We start from the raw sequence: 16,587 nt of genomic DNA, 5'->3' as shown, positions 1-16,587 counted from the left end.
CAGAGCAAAGACCTGCAGAATGAATCCAACCACGTTAACGTCCGACGAGTGGCAGTTTGAAGTTGACGCAGTGAAAACCCAAATGGCTCCGGGAAGCAGATAATGACGGATTGTAAATATGTTTGGTTTTCTTTCTTTTTTTATCTTTGAAGTGCAGGTTACACATATTTTCACATCACAAACATGCAAATGCTCGCTGGTGCAGAGTCGAGTGTTGGGACTCATTTGAATAATCTCTTTGATAGCATCTAGAAAAACCCTCCCTCCGAGAGCCAGGCAGTGAAAACCCACAGTTGAGAACTAATTTTTATTCATCATCATATTTGGAAAATAAATAGCTTCATCTCATGATAATCACAATGCAACTTTAGACGGCAGCACACACAGTATTCAAAACAGATTGTGTTGACTCGTCAGGGTCCGTCTGCGTTTTTTTGCAAAAGGGCTCGTGTGGAAAAGATTGCGTTTGCAGAACTTGGCTGAAAAGCAAGGGACAAATCGAGATTGGTTTTTGGTAACACTGCAATAGATATACATTTTAAAACAATGCACGACACTGAGGAAACACTGCTGCATGAACAGTTGTGTGGTTTGTCCCTGGTCACACGTTTATCACAGTGTTCATTTTAAAAAGCAGAAGGATCGGAGGTTTCACACGACAGAGAAGGGGAAAGGTTAACGCTGACGTGTCATGCATTAATAATGACTTTAACAAATGGCAGCAATAAACATGTCCACTCAATGGCTTGCTTCCTAAATTACAGCCTTATTCATTAGTCGACTGTGATCGTTAATAAAACCGTAACAAACTTCATCTTGCGATTGCGAGCGTCCAGAAAAGGAGAGTGAGGATTGTCTTATTAGAAAAAGAATTACACAAATTTACAAAGATCCCTCCCCTGAAAAAATATTACAAGTCGATCCTTAAAAAAAACGTCCCTGCTGGCAAACACGGTATTGATTAAACTCGGGGGAATAAGAGACGGAGGACGGATGAACACATCCCGCGTGGGGCTGCGATCAATGTGACCCGCGTGTCGGTGATCTCAGCGTTTCCCTGAAAACACTCGATGTCCTCGTCGTTGTGCTATCGTTAGTGTGTGCATCATCAGCCCTCTTTGTAAACACGCTCCCACAGACCAACACAGTCAAACCAGCCTCCGAGCCATCTGGCCAGAATAGAAAATCACTCCCACAGAACCAGCGTCCGTCTTTCCTCCTCCTTCCCTGGTAGTCGGAGAAGTTTCTGGTAAACACTTCACATTGCACGGACGGAGCAGAGGGGGGGCCTGAGTGGGGCACCGGTGAGGGGCAGAGAGAGGAATGGGTTCCTGCAGTGTGGCAGAACTCTTCACACCACGTTACAGTCACACCAGAGAGGTTATAAACGAAAACGTGTTGTTGTTGATGTCGCTGACAAAGTTGATTTGGCACTGCTCCAATCTGGCAATATCCCCGAGGTCCAGCTCTGACAGTAGCTGAGTCGGGTCTGTGTTTGTTGTGAAAATCCTCTGTTTCTCCCACAGCTCCTCCACCTCCAGCTTTTCATCTTTGTTGTCCTCGTCATCATCCTCCTCCTCCTCCTCTGTGATGGAGCAGAGGCGGGTGGCGCTCCCGGGGTTGTCGGCAGGCGGTCGGTAGTGGCACTGCCCGTTCAGCAGCCTCCTCAGTGGCATCAGGGGCACCGCCTCCTCACCCAGCAGCTGCTGCTGGCAGTGCCGGAAATCACTCTGCCGCTTCAGCCGCTTGAACTCGCTGAAGGCGGAGGTGGCGTTCTGGTAGAGGCTGTGGGAGATGGCCTGGGCCTTCTCCGACTTGCTGACCAGAACGGCGTGACACCGCAGCACCACTGCCATGTTTTTGACCTGGTGCCTGTAGATCCAGGCCAGGATCTTGGGCCGGGACGGGTCGGCGCTGCAGCAGGTGATTCTGTTCAGGGAGTAAAGATGCAGAGGCTTCTTTTTCCCAGATTTGTCGGCGCTCATCCTGATGCCCTGTGGCCCCACCGCTAACCTCATCTTCACACTCTGCTCCCCGTAGTTGCTCCTCGCCCAGATCTTGGCAACTGCCTCCTGGGTGCAGCCGGGTCCCTTGGCCGTGATGGTGACCACACTTCCCAGGTAGCGCACGTTGTAAACAGGCTCCTCTTTGTTCAGCTCCACCTTTTGCCGTTTGGAGTGGAAGATGTTGCCCACCCAGTTGAAGGGACAGTCCGGCAGCAGGTCCGGACAGGAGCGCAGCAGCGAGGCGAGGATGGACTGGTAGGTCAGCCCGGTCCCCAGGCTCTTGGGTTTATTCTTGGCTTCATCCTCGACTAGAACAAACTTGTTCTTCCTCCAGGGAAGCATGGTGCGGCTGGAGTTGGAGCGAGTGAGCCCCTCTGCGTTTGCACTCGTCAGCTCAGACACAAAAAGAGTCAGAACACCAGTGTGTGCGAGAGTGGGAGGAGAAACAGAGAGAAGCTGCTCCACGAAGCACTGAGGAGAGACTGAGAGCTGAGAGCTGAGAGCCAGTCGGTTCCCTTCCCTCGCTCCTCCTCCTCCTCATCATCCTCCTCCTCATCCTCATCCTCCTCCTCCTCTTGCTCCTCTGTTGTCTGCATCATGCAGCGCTGATCAGCCTCAGCCCGGCGCTCAGACACCCTCAAGCCCCCCACCCCCCCGCTTTGTTGTTCCGTTCCAAATGGCTCCACACCAACGCATTATTTATCCGTATCACTGTATTTATGTTTCTTGTAAAGTCAAGGACGGGAGAACATTGTCACTCTCTCCCAGGGGAAGAACGAGACTTCTTGTTAACTCTGGTATAAAAGTCACTCGAGTCCAAACTGTGAAATTGATTCTTCTTGTTTGGTGTCATGTTTAATGTAAACAGAATGATCTTGTGTCATTGTAAAGACGAGGATTAAATCGAAACCTTGTACCAGACTCAAATTGTTTGAGAGCTTGTTTAATAAACAGACAAACATTAAATCTCAAGTTCTGTTCTGTTTGTTTTGCATCAGCATTTCCCAGAGAAAGTTGAAAGGACATTTCAATGCATCATAGTCTCCGTGTGAAAGTGCAGCTCAAACACGCAGGATGGTCCAGCTCATTAGAAATCAGGATTTAAAACCCGCACTGTGATATTATAACTGTTTTATGACTGATTATACTAAATAATTCAAAAACAACTCCAAGAAAGAGCAAGAGCCTGAAATAAAAAATAGTTTATAAGCCCCAGTTTCTGAAGAGTCCAATGATGAAACATAAGTTATGCATTTCAAACTAGACGCAGTATATATTTGAAAATTAAAAAAAGGGATTTGTATTCTGCACAGTCCAGGTTATTATATCCACTCTAAAAACGAGGCAGTGAAGCTTGGAGAAAGTCCGAAACCCTCTGTTCTGAAAACTGTGCTCACACTGATTAATTTGTTTTTCCGATTGAAAGTTGGAGTAATCTCCAGGAAAGTCATTTCCCAGTGAGGAAAGTGCTACAACTTAGAAGTTATACTGGTTAAGGTGCAAAGAGCAGCTTAGACTATTAGGCTAGTTAATCTTAATACACTGACATGTACATTTAAATTGGAGCTCAGAATTTCCGAACTCCGAGTCAGGTGGACATATTACTAAGCCGTTAGTATGCGTGAAATAATACATTATTATGAACTGTTTTGGCTAACAATGGCTAGCTGGCTAACGTAAACATTGTTCCTTTGCAACTGGAACGTTATCAACTCTGACGTCATTCCGAGTTCCGAAGTTCAACGAAACGTAACATTATTCTGAGCATGTTAGCATGCACATATTAGCATTTAGCTAGCCTCACAACGCTGCTAGCCACACTGGAGACACGTCACCTTGTTTAATGTTTAACAGAGACCTCCATCGTTCACCGGACTTCAGCTCGGCCGTAAACATTCAACCGTGCTTTGGCTGCAATGAGCGGATATTGCAAGAATGATTGTAATAGGACAATAAAAAAAGATTGATGGTGTCATCAGCATTTTGTGGCGTTTATTATAAAGTTATTGTGTCAATATAAAGTGCGTCTGTTTCTCTTAAACATGTTTGCTTCAGTAAATTGGTGTTTTACTGTATAAACAGGGTTTCTAGGTGACTGGGCCGAGTGGCTGTGGTGCAATCTGCTCTGGAACCTGATTAAACAGAGACCGCTGAACATCTGTCTTATTTTACTCCCGTGTCCAAACATCTGTGCGATGGGTCGACACTTAATAACGAGAGCAGATAAAAGCCGTGCGCTCTCGCCGTGGAGGATTCTGCTGAAATGAATCAAAATAACTATCGTCTGTTTCGAGCTGGCAATGGGAAATAAATTGTCGCGTGGAGATGGTGGATGAAGTTCTCTGCTGGGGTCACTGGGGCCACGCTGGAAAAATAAAGGTCTCTGTTTCTCCCCCTGGTGTTTGCTGGTTTCATTGGAAAAAATCTAATTGCTTTGGAGACACGGCCTCATATGTGATTTACGATGATTATATAAGTTGAATAAAGAGTGACCAGGATGTAGGAGATAGGTACAGTGTGCAGAAACTGAGTGTTGAATAGGGAGGAAATTATACTGCAAACAATACTTAATAAAAACCCAAGCGACAGAGTTACATGTGTTACTCGTGGTACCTTATGTTTTAAGAAATCAAGAAAGACGAACAAAATATAAATAATTCATAATATATTTAACCTTTGGCTTTCACAATATCACATTTAACCCAAATTTCCAGAGGTGAACATCTACTCAACCTTAAATTCTCTTTCTTTTATTTTATCTTAGAGTGTAGTATTGAATATTCTGAATCGACAATAAACTATTTAAAGACTCCAAGCATTGGAATAAAGCAAGTTTTCATACTACGGTAGGAATCTGCAGCAGTTCATAAAATCACGAGATTTCACCACACGGGAAAACATCTGTATATACATCTGCTTCTAATTTCTTAAACTACAATCTGGGTTACAACGATCTGATCCCTGGATGAACCACAACTTTCTTGAGAGGCCTCATACAAAGAGCTGTAGTCCCACACTTCACCGCCTGCTGTTAGATAACTCATCTCTAATCACAGAAGATAAACACAGACCCTGATATGCTAAATTGAAAATAATCCATCATGGTTTGGCCTTTGCCGAAACGGATTTGTGTATTGACTCATCTGCCGTCTGAGATATGGTCCTGTAACGGGGGCTGTCTGAATTAGGAACTGTCTCGACTCTCATCTGTTTCACGTCCAGTCGGATTATCTCCAGGTTGCTGGTTTTACTCTGTGTCTGATTTTGGAGCGTGCAGACGTTTCATTCACGATAAACACTGTAACTGAGGTTAAAACCAACATAATATAATGATCTGCATCCTTTGTAAACTGCTGTGATCAGTGAGGAGAGAGGAGGGGAAAGTTGCTCAGTGTGAATTAGCTCTCGCAGACAGAGAGTGTGCTGCATTTTAATGAGGCGTTCTGCAGTCAAGGTGAATGTTACAGAGTTTATAAAGAATCTTATGAATAAACTTTACTTACAAACAGTGGGCAACTTTAATCGTGTTCCTCCTGAAAGGTAACATTATCCATTCATTCATTTGTTTTTATGTAAATAAATAAAAGATTAATTATACAAACAAGTGAAAATATGAACAGAAAAAAAGTTACAAACAGTGATGAGGATTAAAAATAAAATACTTAATCTCATCTTGAAATTATAACTTTAACTTGCTCTAAATTGGAGGAAGAGTCACTGGATAAGCAAAGTCAGCAAGAGTCCTCCTCTGGGGACCATGAACGTCCAAAAAGAATTATCTTGGAACAACTAACTCACCAACACAACCATCCCATTTCCATCCCACACCACAATTCTGGCTTGGAACTGTCCCCATTTATTGGGTAAGTTACAAATCAATCTCCAGCTGATGCATTGTCATTTTCTGTCACTCTGACTTCCAGCATCCCAGGTTCCCAGATGTTAAAACAACGAATTGATCTAAGTGGAGTCCTTCCCTCAAAATGCCTCCTTCTCCTTCGCTTCTTATCATTGTTTTCGAAGGCAGATTTTTATCCAGCGTATGCTACATATTTATGTCTGTGCAGCCTAATTGAATTAGGCTCTCTGTTCATCATGCTACACTTACCCAGAGCAGTGTAATCAATGAGAGGGGCCTGGCAGAGAGGGTCGCAGCTCTCACACGGCTGATTAATGGTCGTGCGTGAGGGCGGCCGGGCAAGCCGTAAAGAACAAGAGCGAGGGAACGATGACAGAAAGGGCCGCGGCGCTCCTCATACATCAGGCGGCTGCAGATAACGCGACTTCACCCAATAAACAAAAAGAAGCAAGTCCCACAAAAAATGATAAGAAAAGGCCGTGGACATTTTTGCTGAGGTCGTTTCTTTGTTTACAAAAAGTGGAAGTTTGAGCCTCGAGGGATGAAAATCATATCACCTCTTTGCCAGGCTGTAGATTATAATAGGCCTGGTGGAATCCACAATGAAGTTCAAGTGAGTCATCGGGTAACGAGCAGGACGTCAGAGACAGGAGGTTCATTCCTTCCTTTAATCAGGGGAGCGACACAGTCACAGGAGACCTGAAGGTCGACTCATTTACTCCTGAGCGGGAAGTGCTGCACAACAGCGAGAGATTTATTAGTTTGAATGAAAGGTCAGATTAAAAATGTTAATTAGCAAATGAAATAAGTCCATTAGTGCATATTGATGTGAATAAGACATCGTTTTTCTGGTCTTTAATCATCCAGATGTGACTCAGGGCTAAAACATATTCAGGTAAGTCGCATTCTTGCCAAGACTAAGACAAGAAGATCCACAGTTATTGTCATATCTGTCCTTTGAATATAGAGTGACAGTCAGCAGCTGGTTAGCTTAGCTTAGCATTAAAGCAGAAGATGGTAGGAACATGTGACCTGGACTCTGCCTAAGGTGAGAAAATCCACATATCAACTTCTCTAAAGCTCAGAAAACAAGTGTAAAAACAGGAATTAATGAATAACAGGAAACAACTTAATGACCGAGCCACTGACTGTCACAGCACCTTGACGTTAATGAGCCGCTGCTTCTACAGAGCTTTTGATGATTTCTGGAATCATTAGATATAGATTATAAAAGTTTTTAAGAGGTTTTATTGTATCTGCAGTGTCGGAGCACATTTTGGTTTCATGCTTGACGACATTCACACTAAGTGGATCACAAATAGATAATCTTTCTGTCCTCACTTATTCACACAGCGATAATTGCCAATTACTGATATCCCCCATATTCAGAATCATGAGCGTCATTATTTCATTTTTAATACAAGTGGTTTTGTCCTTGAGTGAATACGAGCGGCATCACAATAAAAGTCTGGACCGAACAGCTTAATTATACATCCAGAGCCGCTGTTAAATATTCCTCAGAGAACACAATGCCAGCTGATTTCAATATATCAAGGAACTGAGACTTCTCTGTTCCTTTCAGTGGGAGAATAAGCAGATTGACGCCTGAATAGAGCTGGAAGCTGCGCGATGTGTTGAGAGAACAAAAATATAAAACCTTCCAATTATTCCAAATGGTTTTTTTTACACAAGAGACAGTATGTTTGAAGTTTCTCTTCTTTATCAAACGCCGAAAACTTTCTATTTTAGATCACAGCCTGGACTTTAAAAAGGAACCTGAATGAAAGTTGAAAGTTGAAAAATGATATCTATAAGCTGAACAATGGTTCAGAATTACATAACAGTTAAAGAGGGAGCTGCACTTATTCTGCTTCTTCAACCAAAACTAGCACAATGTTAAAATCTGACATTTTAAAGGTTAGCAAACTTATTAACGTGGCTTAGAATAATGTTTGTGCACTCAGTTACTCATGCAGGCATCCTAGCGTGTGTTTTCTAAATTTCAGCATGTGTGCAGTAAATCCAACACAATATCACAAGCAATGCAAGCTGCTGTGTTTGGGTGTGTAATTGGATAAACTCAGGGACGGGGAGCTTGTCTCCATGTTGACAGCTTATCTGAACAGAGTAAATTCCAGCTGTCATCCTTTCAACACTGCACCATCCAGAGGAGACACACACATGATGTTCTTCTCACCTCTCGTGCTCCCGTAAAGCTGCTTCCTCCATCTGCTCTTTGACGATCCACTTGAGCGTTTGCCAGGCTGGCATTTGAGCAGAAGTCCTCGTGTGACAGGGACAAAGAAAGTGAGGAGGAAGTAGTAGTAGATTTTATTTGGACATGGACATGACAATGTCATTGGACGAACCAGATGCATTGTTTACAGTGTATTAGCATAAATGCTAGTTTACAACACCTGTCCAAGGAGTTCTTACGTGGGCAGCGGGTCCAGAAAGGTGGAGTGAGTCCACAAAACAAGGTGACTAATATCTCATTGATGACCCAAGGACATTTTTGTTCTTTCGCCGGAGTTGAAAATGAGGTGGCACCTTTTTTCGCGGGCAGAAGAAAGCTGTGAGTTCTCGTGGGCTTATCACTCACGTGTCAGGTCGAGTTTGTCACACGGTTGCGCCAGAGGAGATTTTCTGTGCCAGACATTCCTGTTACATTATTAAACCACTGAAGTTTTAAAGGTTAGTTCAAGAGGCCAGATCGGAGTAAAACTTATAATCTGGGACATGTTTTTTGTCTGAATTTGATTTTCTAATGGAAAATCCAGACTAAAACAACAGGTAAAGTATTTACAAGGTATTTAAAAACTATTCTGCTTGTGAACATACTTTAGTCTTTGGGCGAGGGACAAGATTCTGGGGGATGGAAGCTTCTGGTTTCCTTTCTCTAGTTTGACGAATCATGTTTGAGCAGCTTTGGTTGCCGGAAGGTAAACTACAGGCGGAACAGCTTGATTGAAATGCATCAGCTTTTCAAATCATCTGCGCTCACACGCCGATAGCTGTTATTAGCAATTAGCCATAATGTTGTCTTGAACTTAAACACCTTGAAAAACTATTATTGTTCGTGTTCGGTTTGGAGAAACAGACTCGTGTGATAGAGCGAAGCTGAAACTCCAAAAGTCTGTGTCCGGTAATACAGAGTGCTCTTTTTTTGATGTTTTATTAAACAACACAGAAGTAATACAGCAAACATATGATGTAATGATGCTATTCAAAGAAAAGGAAGCTTCTAGTCATGTATGAGGAGCAATAAACAAATAAATTAAACAACATCACTGACTCACACTCAGCCTCCAGTTTTCTCAAGTCACCTTTATTTATTTAAATGTACCTGTGTCTGTGCACTGGTGGGAATTGTAAGTCCTGGTTGACCTTGGAGGCTCCCGGTAACACAATTGTTGAAAATATAATTTGTATGCAGCTGAAGGATGAACTTTTACCTCAGAGGGTCGACTGAGGGCAAGAAAACAAATCTTCCTGACCTCCATCCGGCCCGTGGGGGCTAGATTCTGCATTTAGTAGGGCCCTATATGACGGTGGGAGGCCCTATTGTATTTCCAAGGATTTGTATTTCCCTTTTGGGGATTTTTCAGGGCCTAGACATCCTCAAATACTCACCAAAGTTTGTTGGAAATTCAAAACCTTAAAAAGTATTTGAATTCTGGGGTATATTGAAATGGGCGTGGCTAAATGGCTCAACAGCGCCATCTAAGGAAAAATCAGTTATTCGATTTATTCACATTCACTCAACATGATACAAAACACATCATTAAAAGTGACCATATGTAAAATAAAATAAAGGTACATGTAATTGAAATAAGCTTTAAGCATGATTATTTATTTGAGTGGATGTGGGGACTATGTACTATATATTTATAAAACTATATAAAAGCTAATATTAATACAGAAAGACAGATAAACAAGTACTATCATATACATAAAAACAATCACATTCAATATTTAAGATAAAACATATGACTCTGAGATTCAATTTCTACCTCTAATAAAATGATAATTACTGTTAATTAAAAACTCTGGAGCACATAGTTATTACTGGTGGTGTTACTGGTGATTCCGCAGCGACATCTTGTGGCCGGGAGGAGAAACTGCAGCTCGGGATACTTCCTGCTCCTGATGTTCACAGAGGTTGTAGCTGTTATTGTTGTTTTTGTTTCTGTTGGTTCCGTGAACTCAGCGACGAGAGACTCAGTGAAAACAGGTTTGAAACACATTTCTTAACAGATTTCAAACTGCTTCGTAACATGACAGCTCACAGGCGTCTCTTAAACGAGGGGGGTGACGTGTAATGCTAGCGCAGTTAGCCGAGGGACCGCTAGCAAACGGCTAATTTCAGCTAAGTAGCCAGTTAGCTTAGTAAGAAACGAAACTAGCCGCGTGTCAAGTGATCGTACTGTTGATAACTAACTGAGGTAAGTAACTAGTTAGTGGAGCTGAAACCAGTCGTGTCACTTAATATATTCTTCAAAAGCACAACAAACACAGCTAGCTTGATACTAACCATGTTAGCTCTGTGTCTCTGCCAGAGGAAACATATATATATATATATATGTATGGATAATAATAAAGCTTATGTCTCTATATGCAATCTGTATTAGTTCATGGTTTGTTCAGTGGCTCTGAAAGTCAGCTCCTCTTTGACCTCAAGGGAAAGTTAGATAGATATACAGATAGATAGATAAATAGATATACAGATAGACAGATAGAGAAACAGACAGATAGATAGATAGATAGATAGATAGACAGATAGAGAGACAGGTATACAGATAGAGAGACAGACAGACAGGTATACAGATAGAGAGACAGGTATACAGATAGAGAGACAGGTATACAGATAGAGAGATATACAGATAGATAGATAGACAGACAGATAAATAGATATACAGATAGATGAATAGACAGATAGAGAGACATACGGATAGATGAATAGATAGAGAGACAGACAGATAGATAGACAGTCAAACACAAGAGCATAATAACAATAAAATATCAAAATGAATCAAGGAGAAGATCACTGCAGTGAGATGAAAGTCTCGCCATCAGAACTACTACAAAGCTGTCCCTGGAAAGAAGTATTGTGCTAATGAAGATATTGCAGTAACTGAGAGTACTGCAGAGTATTGACAATACTAGTTTATAGGATAAAGAGTATTGAAGCCAAATATAAATACAGAAAGATAAATAACTGAAGATATACAAAGGTGTGCATTAGACTAACAGAGCCTGTTCAACTCACGTTACAGCTGTGTAGGTGTATATAAACAAAAGGTGCAAAAGTTAAACTTATGATACAAAAAACTGCTCTCCTCTGAAAGGTAGAATTGATATTGGAAAAAATACTTAAAAGTTGTACTTGAGTTAAATGTGCGAGATAAACGACAGATTGTTAAATGGTGTGGCGACTCTTTTCCAGCAGCACGGCTCACAGGATGGACTCCAGTGGGAAACCCTCCACTGCACAGATCGTGGTTCTGGCCACCAGCTCGGCCCTGACCGGCCTCTTCTACACCATCTACAAGAACAGAGCCACCACGGTTGCCAGACTAAAGGTCACACACGTTTCTGCTCTCTCTGTCTCTATTGCACTAATGTCCCCAGCTTGTGAATTTATGGCCCCTTTTTTTTGCCACGTGTTGATCTTCAAAGTTTGTTTTTCGACAGGAAGCAAAGAAAGTGACCATTGATAAGGATTTGTGTAACCTCCTGTCTGAAACTCCAGGAAGATGTGTCCCCTACGCAGTCATAGAAGGTGCGTTCATCCACCTGACTCTTTTTAATCCTCTGATCTATACTATTAAATCATGTATATATTTATAACAATAGTTCCACACTAAGTCTTTACTTGTCGCACGCTGCAGGCGCCGTGAGGAACGTGAAGGAAACTCTGAGCAGTCAGTTTGTCGATAACTGCAAAGGCGTCATCGAAAGACTGACGCTGAAGGAGGAGAAGATGGTTTGGAACCGCACCACTCACCTCTGGTAAGTACGACACTGGGAGAGATGGACACTCACAAGGTCTAATCAGGGGAAACTTCACATCATGAGACATTTCAAAGTTATATTGACAGAATATTACCTCCCTCAACTCTTTGAAACGGTCACGGTACTTCTGATGTTTACCTTTTGACGCAGACTTGTTCCACCTTGTCACAGTTTTTCACCTTTTCTTAAAAACTGGCTTTATAGAAAAATACAACCCTTCTCCTTTCCGACAATGTTTGGTACTTTTTTATTTGATTTTCATCGTTTACCTTTTAAACACTTCAAGGTATAGATCTTGACGGCCCTTAAATCCTTTACACATAGCTGCAAATACCACTTCTGTGCATTGAGCTGCTGGTGTGATCTTTAATCCAACGCAGCTCTGAGCAGGAAAACCGTTTTTCACTTACTGGCAAAGTAATAAGCTCTATTTTCTTCTCATATTGAAAAACTATTATAAATGCTTTTTGAAACATTTTTTTTTCAGTGTAAAAATGTACAATTAAATGTGATTTCATTTGGATTCTAAAGTGAAGGACATACACTTCAAATATGCAATAAATTCAGTTTTACTTTTGATGATCACTAATTGAATAATAACAGTAGTAACTGGGATGTTTCTGAACAGGAACAGCACAGAGAAAGTCATCCACCAGCGAACCAACACAGTCCCGTTTGCCCTCGGGTCTCACGACGAGGACGTCTCTGCCTTTGTGCGGGTCATCCGTCCGCTGGACGCTGCAGAGCTGGACCTGGAGACCACCTACGAGAACTTCCACCCCACGGTCCAGTCCCTGTCCAGTGTTATCGGCCACTTCATCAGCGGGGAACGGCCCAAGGGGATCCACGAAACCGAGGAGATGCTGCGGGTGGGAGACAGCGTCACAGGGGTGGGAGAGCTGGTGCTGGACAACAACCTCATCAAGCTCCAGCCTCCCAAGCAGGGCTTCCCCTACTTCCTCACCCGGCTGGACTACGACTCTCTCCTGGGGAAGCAGGTGAAGAGCGTGAGGCTGTGGAGGATTCTGGCTCTCGTCTCCGGCTTGGCCGCCTGTTCCACGTTCTTCTACATCCTGTGGAAGAGATACGTGCTTCACAAGCAGAGTAAGAAGGAGAGGAGCATGCTGGAGGAATTCAAGGAGCAGCAGAAGAAACGCATGCGTGAACTGAACATCGAGGAGAGCAGCGTGTCGCCCACCAGCTGTACTGTGTGTCTGAGCCGGGAGCGCTCCTGCGTGTTTCTGGAGTGTGGTCACGTGTGTGCGTGTTCTCAGTGCTATGACGCCCTGCCACAGCCAAAGAAATGCCCCATCTGCAGGGCGACTATAGACAGAGTGGTGCCTCTGTACAACAGCTAATGTGGACATTTCACAAACAGAGACTACTCAGCATTTTACACTGAAACACGTCATTCAAAAACGGTCGCCTGCGGCTCCAGATGATTAATAGCTGCAGGTTTTGTTTTTCTTTCCCGTGAAATGGTCAAATCCTATTTGGAAACTATAATTCATCTTGATAAAGAAAATTTAATTCCTTCTTTCAGCCTTACAATGAAATGTTGTTCTTCTGTACAGAGAAATACTGATCAGATAAGTCATTGCTGCGTTTCCTGATAAAGATAAATAATTTATGTTAAGAGTGTTTTTTGATTGTTTTTTTAATTTGATAAGCCTATATCTCAGCAGAAGAGCAAATGAACATGTAATGAACAGTGTCTGAATAAACATTAAAGTAATTAGAAAACACATCTGTAACTAAGCATACAACAGCATAAAAACACTTTAATACTTGGAATTGTTTGGTTTGAAAACTTTTAAATGTGTTAAAGTCATATAAATCCTCAAAATCGCTGCACAACAAAACAAAATATGACAACTGAAAACATGACAAAAGAGTCATGTCAGCACCTTATGAAGTCATAATTGTTTAATGTAAATTAATTGGTAACTTGATCTGCCAGATAAATGTTGTGGAGCTGAATTTATAAGGGACAAAATGGAAGTATGAAAAAGTGCTTCACTGCATTGAAGTAAATTAATTTAGTTACTTTATGATAATTTCTACAAATGTCTTTTTGTTTCAAGACGGTTTTTAAAAATGGATTATACCATCATGAATTCTTCGGGGATATTTTGTTCTTTTAGTCTCTAATTTTGACTTGAATGTGTGAACAGATTTTTTCTATTAAGTTTCAAGGGCCTTATTTCAGTGGTTTTGTTCAGATGAGGAGAACCTGCAGCTCACACTGAATATTTCTGTGTCAAGAGTTTAAAGAGTGAGATCCGGTGATTAGAGATGTTTGAGGGGGATAATTGTACAAACCTCCGTCAGGTGGGGTCTGGCTGACCTGGTCTGTTTTCATTATCCACCGAGCACCTGATAATTAAGGTTGGTGCTCCCCCGCAGTGTGAAGAGCAAGTGGAAACCAAAGAGCACGGATTCAGGGAAGAACTCTGAATCCTCACAGATCCTCACACTTGTAACCTGCTTTTGCTTGAAGACAAACAAATGAACTCACTCGTGAAATATCATTAAAGACGAATGGTGACCAAAAAAACTACAACTTTCACAGTCATTGTGTTAATGAAAGAGGAGGATGGAGGTTTCTGCCAGGAGGGGGGGGTGTGAGTCTTTCCAGAACATCAGGGATGCAGAGCCCCAGTGGAAGCTGTTGTTTCCACTCCTGCAAGCTGCCAGTGCATTGAAGTATTTAAAAATATTAAAAATAGCTTATAAGTGAGTCATCATGTATGAGATTTAGTTAAAATAATAATGTAATATTGCACATTTCCCCATTGCCCGACAAATAAAGGACTTCCCATCTAATCTAATAGTTTCCATGGCAGAAAATCCTTCTTTACCGAATCGTTAACCTTTATATTACCCCTTTGCTTTTTCATAAAACAGATGATCCTTCAGGCAGATTTTCAGCTTTTGAAGACAGACGAGGGACCACCAGACAAATTCTTCTGCTCGATTGAATTTGGAGCCGGCAGGAAGGCACGTCCACCTCCAGGGGAGGTCGACTTTACTCAGTTTGAGGACTGATCCTCCTCTGAGCTTTCAAATTATTCTGTTATTCTCCTAAAAAAAAAATCCATCTTATCTTCCCACCTTATGCCTTGAAACCTCAGTTGTATTATTTAACGTGACACCGGGACCGTGGCATTATCATTACATTAGTATTCAGTGGCCGGCCCACGGATCTATTTTCCAGCAGTGGGCTGACGCTGAGCTAAATGTCAGATATAACGTGTAATCAGAGTATTATTCTCTCCTTCCTGCTGCATGTATGGACGCTGATGAAAGGCAATTTACCACCAGGCCGAGCTGAGCCCGGTTTACTTCTTCATCTTCTCCTCCACCCGCGTGTCTTTGTTTGTTTGTTGGCAAGATCACAAGAAAACAACTGAACAGATTCCCATACAATTAGCCAGAAGGATGGGATGTGGGTCAGGGAGGAACCCATTAAATCATGGTTAAATTTATTTAATTGTTATTACTGATTGTGACTGTTGGAAAAGTGGTTTATAAACGGATTTTTGTGCAAATGTGCTGCAGCTTTTTTACTGTTAATGGCTCATATCTAAACACACTAGTAAATTATCTATTTACTACTAATAAACGCTTTAATAAACCCTTTAAAAATGGTGCTTACCAGAACATCTCTATATCCAGATGTTTAACCTTTGGCTCTGACTAGACTCCATCACAAAGTTTAACTATAAGGATCAAACAATGATACCTCGTGAAAACATCACTTGTTCAGCCACTAGTCATGCATTAACAAATCACTGTTTCTCATTGGGCCACTAAACATGAGAGCAGCAGCTCTGGTCCAACACCATGGAAACACATCAGTTTAGCAGTGGGATCTGTCACTGTACTCAACCATCAAACACATTCCCTCTATTATTCTCCTCTTAAGAGGCCTGTGCAAGAACTGCCCGATAAGAGCTGAACACAGGCCTAATGATGGAGGTGAGATGTCTGCCGCTCGCCATTTACTCCGGGATGAAGCACATTAGCAATTTAAAGGAGATCACATTTTCCTGCACGTTCCAGCTCCTCGGCGCTCACACAGCAGCACGAGCCTGTAAATCAGGTCGGACATGTTTCTCTCTCAAACGCACAGACAGTGAAAAAAGAATCACTGACACTGATCTGAACAGCAGCTGGGATTATTGTGTAATCTGCTCCGACGGCCGTGGAAACCAGCACCTGAATCTTCCTATTAAAACGACCCCGTGAAGCTGCCTTCAGATTCACCACTAAACTCCCGAGACCCTCTGGGGTTTCTCCACAGGGGCTGCATGTGTGAACCGCAAATGTCAGAGCGGGAGCCCCGGGAGTTTCTGTGGCCTCCATTTATATAGTCAGCAGTAAGTCAGCAGGATTCCCTACAAGCGATCGGGGGGGGGGGTTGGATATTCGCTTTTAACACGCGACAGATGCAAAAATGAAAAATATCTTTGCAGGAAAGAGTGATGTCACACACGTAGAAGACACAGACAAAGATGTCAAGAGAGTTTAAGGTGATTATAATGACGTTGATTTAGCGTAAATCATGTGATCCCTGCAGCAGGATTAATTAATAATATAGAATTACGGATTAATACCACAACCCCCCTCCACCTGAATCCAGCGTCAACTCACTGGACCTGATTCTGACAATCGAAGCTGCGACTCTCAGTCAGTTCCACACTT

General features: G+C 42.3%; 2 protein-coding genes across 3 annotated transcripts; one reads left to right on the top strand and one right to left on the bottom strand.

Annotated features, from left to right (window-relative positions):
- Positions 1–226: 226 nt before the first annotated feature.
- Positions 227–2,479, bottom strand: fam43b (family with sequence similarity 43 member B). Its single transcript, XM_053425184.1, has one exon. The coding sequence runs from the start codon at positions 2,346–2,348 to the stop codon at positions 1,368–1,370; it is 981 nt and encodes a 326-aa protein (XP_053281159.1). The 5' UTR covers positions 2,349–2,479; the 3' UTR covers positions 227–1,367.
- Positions 2,480–9,978: 7,499 nt separating this feature from the next.
- mul1b (mitochondrial E3 ubiquitin protein ligase 1b) lies at positions 9,979–13,516 on the top strand. Of its 2 annotated transcripts, none has more exons than XM_053424540.1 (5): positions 9,979–10,099; positions 11,315–11,447; positions 11,560–11,647; positions 11,757–11,877; positions 12,509–13,516. In XM_053424540.1, the coding sequence occupies exons 2-5, from the start codon at positions 11,328–11,330 to the stop codon at positions 13,236–13,238; spliced, it is 1,059 nt and encodes a 352-aa protein (XP_053280515.1). In that variant the 5' UTR covers positions 9,979–10,099; positions 11,315–11,327; the 3' UTR covers positions 13,239–13,516. The 2 variants fall into 2 exon arrangements, with proteins under 2 accessions (XP_053280515.1, XP_053280514.1); XM_053424539.1 differs by having other exon boundaries at positions 9,980–10,099; positions 11,312–11,447.
- Positions 13,517–16,587: the final 3,071 nt, after the last annotated feature.

Source organism: Pleuronectes platessa, chromosome 6 (assembly GCF_947347685.1).
Source record: "Pleuronectes platessa chromosome 6, fPlePla1.1, whole genome shotgun sequence".
NCBI classification, from domain to species: domain Eukaryota; kingdom Metazoa; phylum Chordata; class Actinopteri; order Pleuronectiformes; family Pleuronectidae; genus Pleuronectes; species Pleuronectes platessa.
This window is presented reverse-complemented; position numbering and strand designations above follow the sequence as displayed.

Bases quoted from the DNA above. Each gene is read 5' to 3' on its own strand.
- mul1b (XM_053424540.1), top strand. From the start codon at position 11,328: ATGGACTCCAGTGGGAAACCCTCCACTGCACAGATCGTGGTTCTGGCC. The intron at 11,448-11,559 runs GTCACACACGTT...GTTTTTCGACAG, and splicing joins CCACGGTTGCCAGACTAAAG to GAAGCAAAGAAAGTGACCAT. The intron at 11,878-12,508 runs GTAAGTACGACA...GTTTCTGAACAG, and splicing joins AACCGCACCACTCACCTCTG to GAACAGCACAGAGAAAGTCA.
- fam43b (XM_053425184.1), bottom strand. From the start codon at position 2,348: ATGCTTCCCTGGAGGAAGAACAAGTTTGTTCTAGTCGAGGATGAAGCC.